The sequence below is a fragment of the Rhinichthys klamathensis genome, unplaced genomic scaffold (assembly GCF_029890125.1).
Source record: "Rhinichthys klamathensis goyatoka isolate OS25496 unplaced genomic scaffold, OSU_Roscu_1.1 h1tg000396l_1, whole genome shotgun sequence".
Classification (NCBI taxonomy): domain Eukaryota; kingdom Metazoa; phylum Chordata; class Actinopteri; order Cypriniformes; family Leuciscidae; genus Rhinichthys; species Rhinichthys klamathensis.
Genome location: NW_026606898.1, coordinates 515,148 through 530,426, shown reverse-complemented (window position 1 = coordinate 530,426; position 15,279 = coordinate 515,148). Strand labels below are relative to the sequence as shown.

General features: G+C 37.5%; 1 protein-coding gene across 1 annotated transcript in view; it reads left to right on the top strand.

The window, feature by feature from the left end:
• The first annotated feature begins 6,002 nt into the window (after nucleotides 1–6,002).
• htra1b (HtrA serine peptidase 1b) overlaps nucleotides 6,003–15,279 on the top strand; it is a 48,540-nt gene continuing 39,263 nt past the window's right edge. The window contains exon 1 of the mRNA XM_056234507.1: nucleotides 6,003–6,604. Within this exon, the coding sequence (XP_056090482.1) occupies nucleotides 6,145–6,604 (460 nt within the window). The 5' untranslated portion in view covers nucleotides 6,003–6,144. The remainder of the gene's footprint in view (nucleotides 6,605–15,279) is intronic.

Below are 15,279 nucleotides of genomic sequence, written 5' to 3'. Positions count from 1 at the left end.
AAGTTTGCGTTTTCAGGCACCCAAGACGCTGCTGTTGTGTGAACGAACGGCCAAAACGCATAAAAAGTTTTACGTTTTTAGTTGAAAACGGTGTCGTGTGAACAGCCCTAAGACTCTCCTCAAAGTGTTTTGCGTGCTTCTTTATTAAGGGCTGTTTACACGACACCGTTTTCAACTAAAAACGGAATACTTTTTATGCGTTTTGGCCGTTCATTTACACGACAACCTGCCTGAAAACGTAAACTTTTGAAAACGGGTTTCAAATTGCAAGTGTAAACGACAAAAACGTGAATCTCTGAAGGCGATGACGTCATGTATTACGTGTTCAGTCTATAGTGTTTCATCGCCATCTAATGGCCTGGCAGCAGAATACAGTGCTTTTAGTCATTTTTGTGGATACGTATGGGGATCGTTTTGACAATGGTGTCGTCTGTACGCAGAAAACTCACAGAAAAAAAGTTATCAGTTTTAAGCATATCGTTGTCGTGTAAACGTACTCTATGTCAATGTCAAGTGATAAAACAATACATTACCATTCAAAAGTTTGGGTTCAGTAAGATTTTTTTTTTTTAAAGAAACATTTTTTTTATATACTTTTATTCAGCATTCAAGGACACATAATAAATGCAGCTTTAATAAGCATGAGAGATAATGCATCTACCCTAAGCTCAGCATGTAACTCATCATTTACTTACAGACATTAAGGATACTTCAAATGTGTTTTTCATTTCCTCAATGGTCTGCCTACACTTTTCGCCTGGTAGATGATTAAGCAGCTGAACAATCCCATTAACCTACATTGTAGGAAAGACCTCAGCCATATCCAATGTAAGACACTGATACACTGAGCACTAAATATTTCTGACTTTATAACTTTTTTCATAACGTCACCATTATACAGGTCATTCATTGCAGACTAGTGAACTAGTCAAGTCAAGTCAAGTCATCTTCATTTATATAGCGCTTTTATCAATGAATTGTTTCAAAGCAGCTTTACAGAGATAAACATATAATTTAAGGTAACAGATTGTTTTGGCGTTATAGCGGTTCTTGAATAATGTTACTTCCAGCTAAAGTTAACTTTGATTGATTCACCTCCGTCGAAATGATCAGACTTTAAACGCGAACCTGTGATTAACGCTGACGGCGTTCACATGCTCATTCAGAATTCTATAGTTATGTGCTTTTTAAAATATGTGCGCAGGTTTGTAATTCATACAACCCAGCCTAAACAAACTACTTTTCTTGCCTATAAATTTTGATACAGAATTTTTTTTATTTTATCACTTCGGGGTACGCGAGCCGGAATTCACAGCGCTTTATCTGTAGAGTGGGAAAGGGATCCTCCATAGGGAGAGGATAGTGGATACTTCAGCACTGCATTGTCATCGGGTCCAGGCGAATCTCCTTCGTCAGATCTGGACACGGCCTGGATCCGGCAGGCTGCGGGAAAACCTCGGGATAAACAAAGACACTAATATTAGCGTAGATGCCATTCTTCTTATGATGTAGCGAGTACATCAAGATTTAAGGGAAGTGTTCCCAGTTCCGGCTGACCTAATCTATGCAGCCTAACATTGAATTTATAGAAGTCTATAATGTATTATGTGTATGCTAGGTCAAAGAGATGTGTTTTTAGTCTAGCTTTGAACTGACAGAGTGTGTCTGCTTCCCGGACAATGGTAGGAAGACTGTTCCAAAGTTTTGGTGCTAAATAGGAAAAGGATCTACCGCCAGCAGTCGATTTAGATATTCTAGGTATTATCAACTGGCCGGAATTTTGAGATCGCAATAGACGTGAAGGACTATAATGCGTTAAGAGCTCGCTCAAGTACTGCGGAGCTAAACCATTTAGTGCTTTGTAGGTAATCAACAATATTTTAAAATGTATACGATGTTTAATAGGGAGCCAATGCAGTGTTGACAGAACCGGGCTAATATGGTCATATTTCCTGGTTCTGGTAAGAACTCGAGCTGCGGCGTTTTGAACTAGCTGTAGTTTGTTTATTAAGCGTGCAGGGCAACCACCCAGTAGAGCATTACAATAATCTAGCCTTGAGGTCATGAACGCATGGACTAATTGTTCCGCATTTCCCAATGAGAGCATATGGTGTAATTTAGATATATTTTTAAGATGGAAAAATGCAGTTTTACAGATACTAGACACGTGGCTTTCAAAAGAAAGGTTGGTATCAAATAGCACACCCAGGTTCCTAACCGACGACGAAGACTTGACAGAGCAGCCATTAAGTGTTAGACAGTATTCTGGGTTATTACGTGTGGAAGTTTTTTGTCCAATAATTAGAATCTCTGTCTTTTCAGAATTTAGTAGTAGGAAATTACTAGTCATCCAATTTTTTATATCAGCTATGCATTCCGTTAATTTTGTGAATTGGTAAGTTTCGTTGGGTTTTGAAGAAATATACAGCTGAGTATCATCGGCATAACAGTGAAAGCTAACTCCATGTTTCCTAATGATATCTCCTAATGGTAGCATGTACAGAGTGAACAGCAGCGGTCCTAGTACTGAGCCTTGTGGTACGCCATACTGAACTTGTGATCGATAAGACATCTCTTCATTTACTGCTACAAACTGATAACGGTCAGTTAAGTATGATTTAAACCATGCTAATGCAATTCCACTAATGCCAACATAGTTTTCTAGTCTATTTAAAAGAATGTTGTGGTCAATGGTGTCAAATGCAGCACTAAGATCGAGTAACACTAATAGAGAGATACAACCACGATCGGATGATAAGAGCAAATCATTTGTGACTCTAATGAGAGCGGTCTCAGTGCTATGGTACGGTCTAAATCCGGACTGAAAATCCTCGCAGATATCATTTCTTTCTAGAAAGGAACATAGTTGTGAAGATACTGCTTTTTCTAATATCTTTGACAGAAAAGGCAGATTCGAGATCGGCCTGTAATTGACTAATTCTGTAGGATCAAGTTGTGGTTTTTTAACAAGCGGTTTTATCATAGCCAGTTTAAAGGTTTTTGGTACGTATCCTAGAGACAAAGATGAATTAACTACATACAGTATGTTGTTTTAAAATGTAATGGCATTCCTTTGTAAAGCATTATTGCTAATTAGATCTAGCCCTTAGTAGATGTAGCTGTGCTGTAATGTTCGGTGAAAAGAGTATTTCTGGAATCAATACAATCTGATGATATCATCATATCATTCCCACCCTTGATCTCCCCTTAAAATACACCCTTAGTGAGGTGACGCTGGTAACAGTAACTTCAACAAACACAGGCTTTCACAGGAAAGATGCCACCGAGGAGAATAATGGCCAAGAAAGATCATTAAAGTAAAGAGCCAAGATGTTTTTGCAAGTGGATTGTCTTGTATTACACTTCAGTATTAAAACTGCTGGGTTTCAAACCAAACGATCCACCTTATTTTTCAATGTGGAAGTAAGAAATTTCCTGTGAATGTGCAAGACTTTCGATGCATTAGCTGCTATAGGGAAATAACGAGAAGAATAACAAAGTACATAGTAAAATGTGACAAACCACCGTGCCTATATTGCAATCGTAAATAAAAATAATATGATAACAAATAATAATTGTCAAAACAGACAGCATAATTGTCTGTTTTTGTACAGCTATAATAACTGGAAGCGTCTGACATTGCATACCCTTACGTTAAAGTGGATATTTTGGCATTAGCATTTAGTTTGCGAAGAAAATGTGAGTGCTGCTTGTCCATGTAATCTCACCACCACAATTCTAGAATGTTGTAGTTATCCAGCAGTGTAAAAAATCCACAAAAATATAAAAAACATGCACCCAAAATTCAAGATGTGTGTGTAAGTTTATATTTATAACAAATTATATATATCAAAAAAAATTCCCCAAATATTAGCACAATTCCAAATGTGATATTGATTTTATACAACAGTTCAAAGAAGTTAATATTAAGTGACTTACATTCTAGAAACAATAATTGTCAAAAAAAAATTGCTCTGTTTTGCACACACACATCAGAACAATTGCAAGTCTCTGAACAACACACAGTGGTGTTTTGTTGAATGAAGAGGTTGAGTGAATAATTCAATGACCCATTCACAAAGATAGCCACTTGCTTAGTTCCTGAATGAATCCGCTGTTTTGAACAAGTCAGTTGAAAGAATGATTCAATGACTCAATCATTAAGACAGTGACTGGCAACTAACTACTGGTGGTTTTAGTTTCATGTTTAATATTATCATTTAATTGTTTCTATCATTTAATATTCCTATATTAAAAATAACCTGCAGAGTTCTATCAAAAACATGGTTTTTTGCGGGGGGGGGGGGGGGGGTTCTGGCGTAGTGAAAAATAGTGCAGCAAGAAGACATTTCTTCCTCATTCTTTTGTAGACACATAATTACAAATTGAGTTGACCTTGATCAAGAAAGTTACGGAGCTCAGTTCTAGAGAATATAGGCCTAATACAAAACTACAAATCACTAAGTATTAGCATAATAGCCATAGCAAATTCCTCTAACCAGACACATTTGATTTCTATTCATTTCGCATTTTGGCCCCATGAGGAAGTCATGGCTTCAAATTCCAGAATATTAAGGCACAAATATAACATGTTGCCCATAGGATCAGTAAGCAAAGCATATGAAGGATATCCACTCCTATAATGCTGGAGCAACTCCCTTCAGATAGCTGCATGCAGGACAGCTTGGACCTGCAACTCTGTGACAAACACATCTAAAAATTCATGCATCTGACCACAATGCCAAAAGTGCATGAGTTTGGATCAATGTTTAGCCTAGAATGAATATATTACGGTTTTATTAACCAGATCTGTGAAGTGAAGAGTATCCAGCAACTTGCACTAACTTTCATGAAAAGTACTCTGAGAATAAAGCTCAACCTTTCAGCTAAAATCCTTCATTATAAAACTCTAGGGATTCCAAACACTTTTGATCACGAGGACTCAAAAATCATGATGGCTTTGCAAAGGACCCCCTAACAGCAATTATTTTGCAATGATAAAGACACATACTGTGCAAGAAAAAAATATGTTAATAATGTTATATTAGGCTAAGTTATATTATGTTTACCATTCTTCCCTATTATTTACAAAAATGAGATGGGAGAGAAATTCTATTTTGATTGATATGTGTGTTCACTAGCAAAACCTTTGCATTCCCCCGAGAAGCATGCGTTCACTCAAAAACTATATTTCAAACTATATTCCTTTTAAAGGAACCTGGTGTTTTTATTTACTCTTTTATTAACAGTATAGCCTATTATTTACTGTTAAATATAATTGGCCTAGCCAAAGACTATTTTGGCCTATAGCCTATTTCTACAATATAGCCTTGTGTAATAATATATAGCCTATGAAATACAATACAATGTAATTTGCAAATATAAATAACATACACACGTTCCTGTTATTCTATTGAACTTTTTACTAAATGTAGACACTCTAACTGAAAAATTTCAATCCTTTGTAAGCCGGTTTCAGAATATAGATTTTGGGTGGGTTTTTATTCTTCTTCTTCTTGGTTAAATTAAAGGAATAGATCACTTCAAAATTAAAATTCTGTCATCATTTACTCACCCTCAAGTTGTTTTAAACCTTTCTTCTGCTGATCACAATGGAAGATGTTTTGAAGAATGTCGGTAACCAAACAGTTGATGGACCTCAAAGCCAATAGGGTCCATCAACTGTTTGGTTACCGACATTCTTCAAAATATCTTCCATTGTGTTCAGCAGAAAAAAGAAATTCATACAGGTTTAAAACAACTTGAGGGTGAGTAAATGATGACAGAATTTTCATTTTGAAGTGAACTGTTCCTTTAAGTTTCTTTGACATTGTATCTCTCAACAGGTGTGCATGGGATTTGTTACCACAATATTTAGACACATGCTTGAGGCGTGGCCTCTTTGTTTACCATTGCAGCTCGTCCCACCCACCTCGTTGACGTCATACACACCCAACCAATCGGCGTTGCTGTTTATACTCCTCAAGCTTTATAAAGTCTCTCATTTAAGCGCAAGATAACGGGCATTCGACAGCACAACAAACGCTGTCAAGTTTACGAGCATTATATTTGTATTCGTCCTGTGACGTATTCCATAACTTAGTCACTTGAAGAGATTTTACTTAGCCTAATATTAACATTAAAATGCGTCTGTTGGTTCTATGCGTGTCTGTTATTCTGGTGCCGTTGCTGTGCGATGCGCGTATCTCTAAGCGTTATGTGATCGGCTGTCCGGAGCGCTGCGATAAGAGTCTGTGTCCGCCCATACCGGCCGACTGTCTGGCCGGAGACATCCTGGACCAGTGCGACTGCTGCCCAGTGTGCGCGTCCGGCGAGGATGAGCTCTGCGGCGGGACAGGGAAACTGGGTGACCCGGAGTGTGGAGAGGGTTTGGAGTGCGCTGTGTCCGATGGGGTCGGAACAACGACCACAGTGAGGAGGAGAGGAAAGACCGGCGTGTGCGTGTGTAAGAGCCCTGATCCCGTATGCGGGAGTGATGGGGTGTCCTACAGGAACATCTGCGAACTCAAGAGAGTCAGTAACCGGGCGCAGAAACTCCAGCAGCCGCCCACCATCTTCATCCAGAGAGGAACCTGCGGGAAAGGTAAGACTGGCGTTCAAAACTACCTTGGAGTTTTAGGAGCCTTAAAATTGGAGAGAGTTTTGACGGCATTTCCATAACTAGAGCTACCTATACCTAAACAACATTTTTGAGTGTTACTATGTGAAAACATAGTGAGCTAAGCTTCCTAACTATTGTGAGTTCGCTAAGTGCACTATAAATCACATTGCATTGGTTTAATGATGCAGGGATTTAGTCTGCAGAAAAGTCAAAGCTATTGTATAGTGCACCAAATCCTATTTTTTTTCTAAATTTCATAATCATCTGTTAACAAACAAGTATTCATTACTTCAATGAGCTCATTGTTTCTGCATTAAATTATTACATTGTTTAAATTAATACCTTTTTCGCTAACTGTGATTTTGTATCTACATTTCTGAAATACATCATTTAGACAGTTACCTCTGATAACAGAACACTCTAAATTGTAATGTGGACTCATTCATTTTCTGTAAAGCTGCTTTGAAATGAAGTGTATTGTGAAAAGCGCTATACAAATAAATGTGAATTGAATAGTCAAAACACAAGAGCATTTCAGACAGAATATTAAATTCAATCCATTCCTTAAAGTCTAAGAAAAGTGTCTGACGTGCCCTAAAGCTTATATCTCGTTATCCTTACATACCCTCTCTTATAAAATGCTAATATTTTAATAATGTGACTTGTTGACATTTCGTCTACTAAATAATAATTTTTATTTTTTTTTAATTTATTTTCCGCTAATGAAAAAAATGTAAGTGCTGGCAGATTCTCAGGATCTGGTATTGCGTGATTTAAAATGGCTCCTTCTCAAGACGGTAAACACAGAAGCTTATTAGATCTCACCAGTTCGTTGGAAGACCCATTACCCGGGATTTATTCTTGGCACTGGAAACATACTGGAATAGAGTGCAAAAACACATCCACATAGTAGATAACCACACGAGGACGAGTTCTGGACCCTTCCCTGAAAGATGAGTCAGTTGTAGTTCATCCAGATTCTCCTGGAATTGCAGGAGGAAAAGTAAATTCAAAAAAAGAAGTTTCAGAACAGACAGTGTGGTCTCCATAAATAAATCCAGTGCTTCAAAGGGATCTGACCCATCATAACTCCACCAAACATTTCCCCCAAATTGTTATCCATAAATCAGAAATGCATTCAAAGCACATTTCTAAAGCTTTTACAGCGTTAAGAAACAGTCAAACGGTATTCAGTGACATTATGCTACCATCTAAGACCATTTTGGTGAGTTTCTAAGGATGACAGTACAGAAAGCTCTGATGGATAAGATCCAGTGAGAGTTTGAAATCAAGCAGGAATATGGAAAATTAGATCTCTGACAGCACACCTGGACCCTTTTATGTGGTCAAAGTTAGGCAACAGACAGCTCTAGGCTTTGCAATGGATCTGTAATGTACTAAACTTGTTTTGTTCTTCCGAACACACTGAACAAGCCTCTTCCAATGTGATTAATTAGGTGTTACCAGACCTTTTTGGACATAATGATTTCCAAATCAAGCCTGGCGCAGTCTGCTCAAATCCATGTAACCTGGCTTTCTGCGTCTTCCCTTTGGCTCTTTAAGTTATCACCTCACCTTTGTTCCGGTCAACGTTTGACTGGCCAAAGATAGCATTATACGTCAAGGGTGTTTGTGCACCCGAGTTCTGCTCAACAGTTCATCTAAGATCTACAGCCAAAACTCTGTTTCTACTCAGTCAAAAGCTATTACAGCAAGACATCTCCCATCACATGATGTAATCTACATCTGGAGTTCTTGAGGCTGGACATTATAGAAACCTATTCTCCGAAGATCCAGATCTAGGTCACATTTTACAGTCTTTGAGCTGTTTTTGCACATTTTCAGAAGACATGAATTTACAGGCTTATGCCGTCAGTGCTGAGTTGTTACTAGTTACATGTAATCTGGATTACGTGATCAGATTCCAAAGTAAGCACTTGAAATTATGTTTTATGATACTCGTAATCAGACTACAGATACTTTTTTATTGATTACATGATTAAATGTTATTCTCACAATGGCATTATTCATAATTCATTGATTCTCCTTACTACTTATTTTTTATCTTTTAAATGTTGCTTTCTAAAAAAGGCTACTGCTTACATACGCCAACACAGGAGAATACATCAATATGTTTCTAAATATGTGAAGTGATGTTCATCGCAATTTCAAAATTAAACCCTCGCTTTGAGTTTGCATGTGTTAATATCCACAGGTTCTTGTTCAAGAAATTACAGTGGCCTTGACATTGAAAATAAATGTTTTAATCCCCGCCCCATGCATTACATTCCTCATATTTCATCTAAAGCTCTTCACTGATACTATTGTGCACTATGGTAGAAAAGTACACTAACTTTTTTGGATAAGGATAACATGGATAACCACAATTAAAAATATACACAAAGGGCATTTGAAAAGTAGCCTGATAAATAAATGACGATTTGCCTGGTTAAAACCAGACCATTCTCAGTTGTAACTGAGTTATGGTCTGGCAAAGCGTCATAGACAAATCATTTCCAGAGGGGCGTCACCAACGGACGTCGCGGATAGACCTAAAACCAATCAGAGCGATGAAGGAGATGACGTATGCAGAGTGGCGGAAAAACATCTCCGAGTGTTGTTCTTTGCTCGGTTTTTAACAAAAAGGAAAAGTTAAAATCGCTTAAAACAGACGCGATAGCTGATTCGAACGAGTGATGTTCGACGGCGGCATCCATCTTTGTAATGTAGGCTACAAAATCTGCTTCAAAATCCCAGCGCTGTCGTCATTGTGTAAAGCCCGCCCCAACGTTTCTGATTGGTGCCGCGATTTCGGCGGATTGGAAATGGGCTTGAATGAGCTCTTTGCCAGACTAATTTTCAGAGCAAATCTAAATTTGCCGGAAGTTGTCTGGGTTTTCCATGGCATGGTAAGTTAAAAAACTTTATATAACAACAACTTATATAACCAACTCCTGGCACATAAAAGTGCCCATAGATGAAGAAACACCCTTAAATGATGTCAACGCCCCTGTGATGAGAGGACTAGGGGTCTTGCCCAAACACTTACATTGTTGTACGCCCAAATGATCCATGAAGGACATATGTGTGATATCATGTTTTTGAAATTCCCCGAACTGAAAAAATAAATAGTGCATTTGCCTTTAATTGCTGACAGACATCAAATTTTGAGTTAATGGCAAGATGATCAGTGGTGTGGATTTTCACTGACTAAATGGAGTTTTTACTGCAAAAAGAGTGTCTGTCTCAAACATAAGCCGAAGTAGAAGTAAGGGTGTTATGCTGCATTAAGCCAACTCTCTTTGGTTTGCCCCAAGTGCTGAGTTTGCATCAGAGGAGGAAATGCATTCCACAAGCCAATCTCAGATGGTGGCATGCAGAGTATAAGAACTGCAAGGAAAATCTTATACCTTCAGTGCAGTTCTGGGATCAGGCAAAATACCACTGATGTGGAAAAGGGCATATACGCTTTAGAAATGATGTACCCTCGGGATCATTTAACCAAGACTTTTAATCACTTTACAGTAAATGTAATGCTTCCAAGTATAAGACAAGCTAAGTCATGCATCACTATTACTATTGCTCATGTTTATGGTTAGTGATCGGAACAATAAGTACGTTTTAAACTCATCCCACAAGTCTATCATACAGACATTAATGATACCTCAAACCACTTGTTGGAGAGAGGTGTACCTTACTAATAGATTGGATGGTTTTAGCATAGTGGATGATAAAAGTGGTGAAAAAATATGCATAGACTTACACTGAATTTGCAACTAGTATTTGATTTTGACTGTAAATATCAAGTCTAAGTTTCTTATTCTTAAGAATAAAAAAAAACACATATATAATATATATTTAAAAAATCCTTTTGACTTTTGGTTTTTAATAAGAAAATAAAATGATTTACAGTATATTTGAGAGAAATTCGATTAATTGCTCTTATACAACAATAGGCTGCTTGATATTACATTAATGCATATACCATGCAATATAATTAATTGTCTTGAAAATGCCATAATCTTGCAAAACATTCCTTCAAGAATACATACATTTGCTCCTAAGCACTAACACAACTTAAAGCTGCAGAGCTGCAATTTGAAGCAGTCTTATGTACCCTTTATAGACAAACCTCATTCTTTACATGGCTGAGAGAACAAAAAGTAACATGGTCTTTATGTCCCCACTTAAATTTTTTCTTACATTTTTGCTTTTTGGCAAGTGCCTCTTTCCATTCATCATGTTCTTCTTTGCCTCATAGCGTTGTTAACGTCACTCACACTGTATTTCGAGTGAGTTCACTTTCACTTATCACTTTCTATAATTTACAGATTTAAATTTTATTCTACAACATTATTAGTGGTTCAATTTTTGTATACAGTATATGAGATAATTAATTTAAAGTGGTGATTTGGGGCTCCTCCTGGTTGGCCCATTTGCATGGCATCCACTGCACCAACCATAACATATAAGCTTCAAGAAATATTTCACTTATAATCATCATCTTTAACACTGTGCTCTTGAAAGATTAATGACATGTGGCTGCACGCATGCTACTGTTGGTAAGGAATCATCTCTCTGTTTAAGCCAATAGGATGTGATCTACTAATAGCACACAACAAACGACATTACATCACAACTGTCTCTAAGTCTATGTGCAATCCTTTATAGTTGGCAAAGGCAGCGACGATGACACAATTGAGTTTACATGAGGCTAATGACATCTGTTTGTTTGCATAGTGCATCTACGACAGTTCCCCCATTCATAAAAAGAACTGGCCCAAATTCCACCTGGAATTTCTGAATTCTGAATCTCCACATGATTTATAGCCTGCTAGCTGTAATCCGAATCATGTTCAAACACAGTAGTCTGGTGGCCATCAAAGATCTTTGATACTAGATCTTTGTTTCACAACAAAATAACACATGATAAGTTTGTGAGGGTTCTTATGTCATATCAGCACAATATAAACTGTCTGAAATGATTTTGCTTACACTGAAGAAGAAAAAAATTGGTGTAGAATATACGTACAATTTTCACTTAGAAAGTAAAGACTTGTTCACACCAAGAACGATAACTATAAATAGAACTGTAACTATATTAGCATCCGCAACAACGCACAATATTGTTCTGTTTATTCTAAGCACGCATGCTGCTGTTCAGCAGGATGGATTCTGATTGGCTGTCAATGTCTAATCATTCATCATCTGGAAAAAAATCGTATAATCATTATAGTTATCGTCCTTGTTGTGAACAGGCTTTAACACTGAATTAAACATGATTTTTTAAAGTAATAAAACTAAAATAGTATATTCTTTTTAAAAGTATTACAATAGTCTTATCGGCAGCTTCGAATAAATCATTTATGCATAACGCCCTTTGTCATTTTAATTGTTATAACACAGCTTTTGTGACCAGAGTTTTGATTAATCAATTATACTCTATCACTTTGCATATTGCTATCATCCAACATCAACATAAACAAAACAAAGCGTTTAATGGGTTAACCATTAAACATTCATTTTTGTACAAGCTATATTTGGAGTTTACAATGAAATAGTTGATGAGAGAATTTTGCCACTGGCAGGATTCTGTTTATGGCACTATTCTTTCATTTTCATGGTACAGTATTTGCAAAAAAATGATTGACTCGTAAAACTCATTAACCCAAGTGTACTCTCTTTACGTTCCCATGTTTTTTTTTTTATTTTTTTTTATTAGTATTATATTATCTGCAAGTACATTTAAAAAATATATACCTTTAAGATTTGAAATACACATTCAATACAATTAATTGCATTGCATTTCACAAGGGTTATGTATTATGTGCCCTTCATGTAGAGTCAGAAATATTATAATTACGAGTTCCAAGAATAAATGACAATTAGAAGTCATATTTACAAAGGGAAACTCCGAATTCTAGATAATACATGATTTGCAATGTTGGAATGGGCCTGTGGATTTGAAACATGGAACACTGATCTAATATAAATAATATAATTGGTAACACTTTATTTCGATAGTCCACTTTAGACATTCTACTAACCATAAGTAACTTTGCAGCTACATGTCAACTAACTGTCATTATTAGTAGACTGTCTGCTTAATATTTGGTAACACTAAGTAATAAATAAAGTCTTTATTTTGTTGGTCCCCCAACAGACATTCTACTGACTATAAGTAACTTCAGTCTGTCTACTAATACTCTAATGAGAGTTAGTTGACATTGAAAAGTTAGTAGAATGTCTAAAGTGAACTATCGAAATAAAGTGTAACCATATCATTTAATATTTCTACAATATTTATATATGAGATCAGTGAGTGGAAAGCAAATATGCAGTGAATGATGTAAAGTTAACATTTGAAACCTCCTCAGCCAGAGATAAATGCCTCCTGATCTCCCAATGTGATTTTTCCTTGAGGAAACCTCTCATCTTGCATAAGAAAGAATGCATATTTTCCGGACACAGAGCTGCTGAATTTCTGAAATGGAAATGACTGTGAGGATGTCTGAAGAGACTCCTCTCTCAGTACACTATTGATTTCGTTGAAAACATCTAGAAGTTTCAGTTACATCTGTGCGTCTAGATTTTCATATCATTTCAAAATGACACATAATTTAGCATAAAATGACACATAGCTTTAGTGTGAAGAAACGGTATCTGTTGCATGTATAAAGAGTAAAATTACTAGCAAAAAACAGAACAGAAATAAACCATATTATCAAGATATAAATGTATTTATCATACAATTCTTCATTCTTATAACTATTCTTAACACACTTAAAAAGTGCACTGTAATAATGTAAAATGTTTGAAAGTACATTTTAAGCGCTTTATGGAAGAGGGAATCTCCTCAACCACCACCAATGTGCAGCATCCACCATTTGCAATGCAATGCAAATGTTATCGAATATATGCTCATTACTTGGGCTTCTAGTATTATTGAGCATGCTGTACTAAGCGACATGCTGTGGTAATGAAAGCGTTGTTTTAGCCTTAGGTCTGTCATTCAACACTAACAACATCATAGCTTGATGATCCCATGAATGTGTGGAATCATGGGAGTCGTCATCTTCACCTCCACAACCAATGGAATTCAGTACGACGGGAGCAGAAATCATGTTCATGAATGAGGAAGCACACTGTACTTCATTGCTTAGCTGCGCACTGCCTCAAAGCTACAGGGTGTATGCTTTCCCGATCGAACTACACTAGTTTTAATACTAGTCCATGGTCAGGGGTGTAGTACCAAATTTTGGGGCCTGGGTACAAACCATCTTGCTGGGCCCCCCGCAACGGACTTTTGACTTGAGCTCGGCGACTTCTCCAACGGGGGGGGGGGGGGTTGTGTGAGACGGAGAGACGGAGACGGACTTCTGACTTGAGCGCGGCGACTTCTCCAACGGGGGGGGGGGTCGGTGGACGGACTTTTGACTTGAGCTCGGCGACTTCTCGGCGGCTCGGTACCCCTTTTCCCCCCGCTACCACACCCCTGTCCATGGTTATATAACATGCTTGTTGTATCAGTTTTGTTGCCACTAGTCTGAGCTACTGCTGTAGGGTTTATGCATCCCCTGCCAAACTTCACTAGTTTTAGCAGTAGTTCTGTCATTATACAACATGCTTGTTGTATCAGTTTTGTTGCCGCTAGTCTGAGCTACTTGCTGTAGGGTGAATTCATCCCCTGCCAAACTACACTAGTTTAGCAATAGTTCCGCGATTATACAACATGCTTGTTGTATTAGATTTTGCTGCTGCTAGGGGTGTAAGCTTCCTCCAATAGATCCTATACTCTGTTAAAGGTGCTCTATGTAGCTTTTCTTCTAAAATTAACTTATATACAGTCTATGCGACGGCACTTCAGCTAACGACATGGAGTCTGATAACACCCCAAAACGACCTGCCTCCAGCACAACACAGACTCCAACACAAACACCAGATAAATATAAAAAACAAAAAAAGTTTTATCTGCTGAAGCTCGTCAGGCCAAACGTGATTCTGATCGACTCAGGACGAAAACACGGATCAACATCGGCAGAGCTTTTGAATTATTAGTAAACTCTAATGAAATAGCAAGGTAAACTACATGAGACATGAAATTAATACAAAAGACTGTTCCAGGATAACAAAAAGTAGGTGCTTTAGGATGTAACTTATTTTATGTACTAGATCTACTGTCTGACGTTACTCATCCCACTACTATCATATTGTTTATAATAAACATTTCCAGACACATTCAGTACAGTAATGTTACTTCCTACTGTCTTACTGTTACACTGACATTGTTCAGTCTAGTTCACCGTTTTCGTTATGATATTATACATTCACCTATGTTGACATTGCTGATTGTGAAAGATACACGAATAGTTAGTGAAATGCCTTATGCTAACACCACATGCCGGCTAAATGCAGTCAATGTAACGTTATCATGGTACGAGCATGGAGCATTAGTTCAACGTCAAGCTGATAAAAGTAGCCTATTATTGTAACGTTGCAGTGGGCGTTTACATGAGTTTCCAGCATGTTGTGTGATGCTTTCGCCGTTGCATTGAAAGTCTCCGTGTGGCCGGTAGTGAATGCTCGCTCTTGAGATCGCACACGCACACGAGCCCTCTTGTTGCAATCTGAAACATCACCGCTAGAGGCCACTAAAA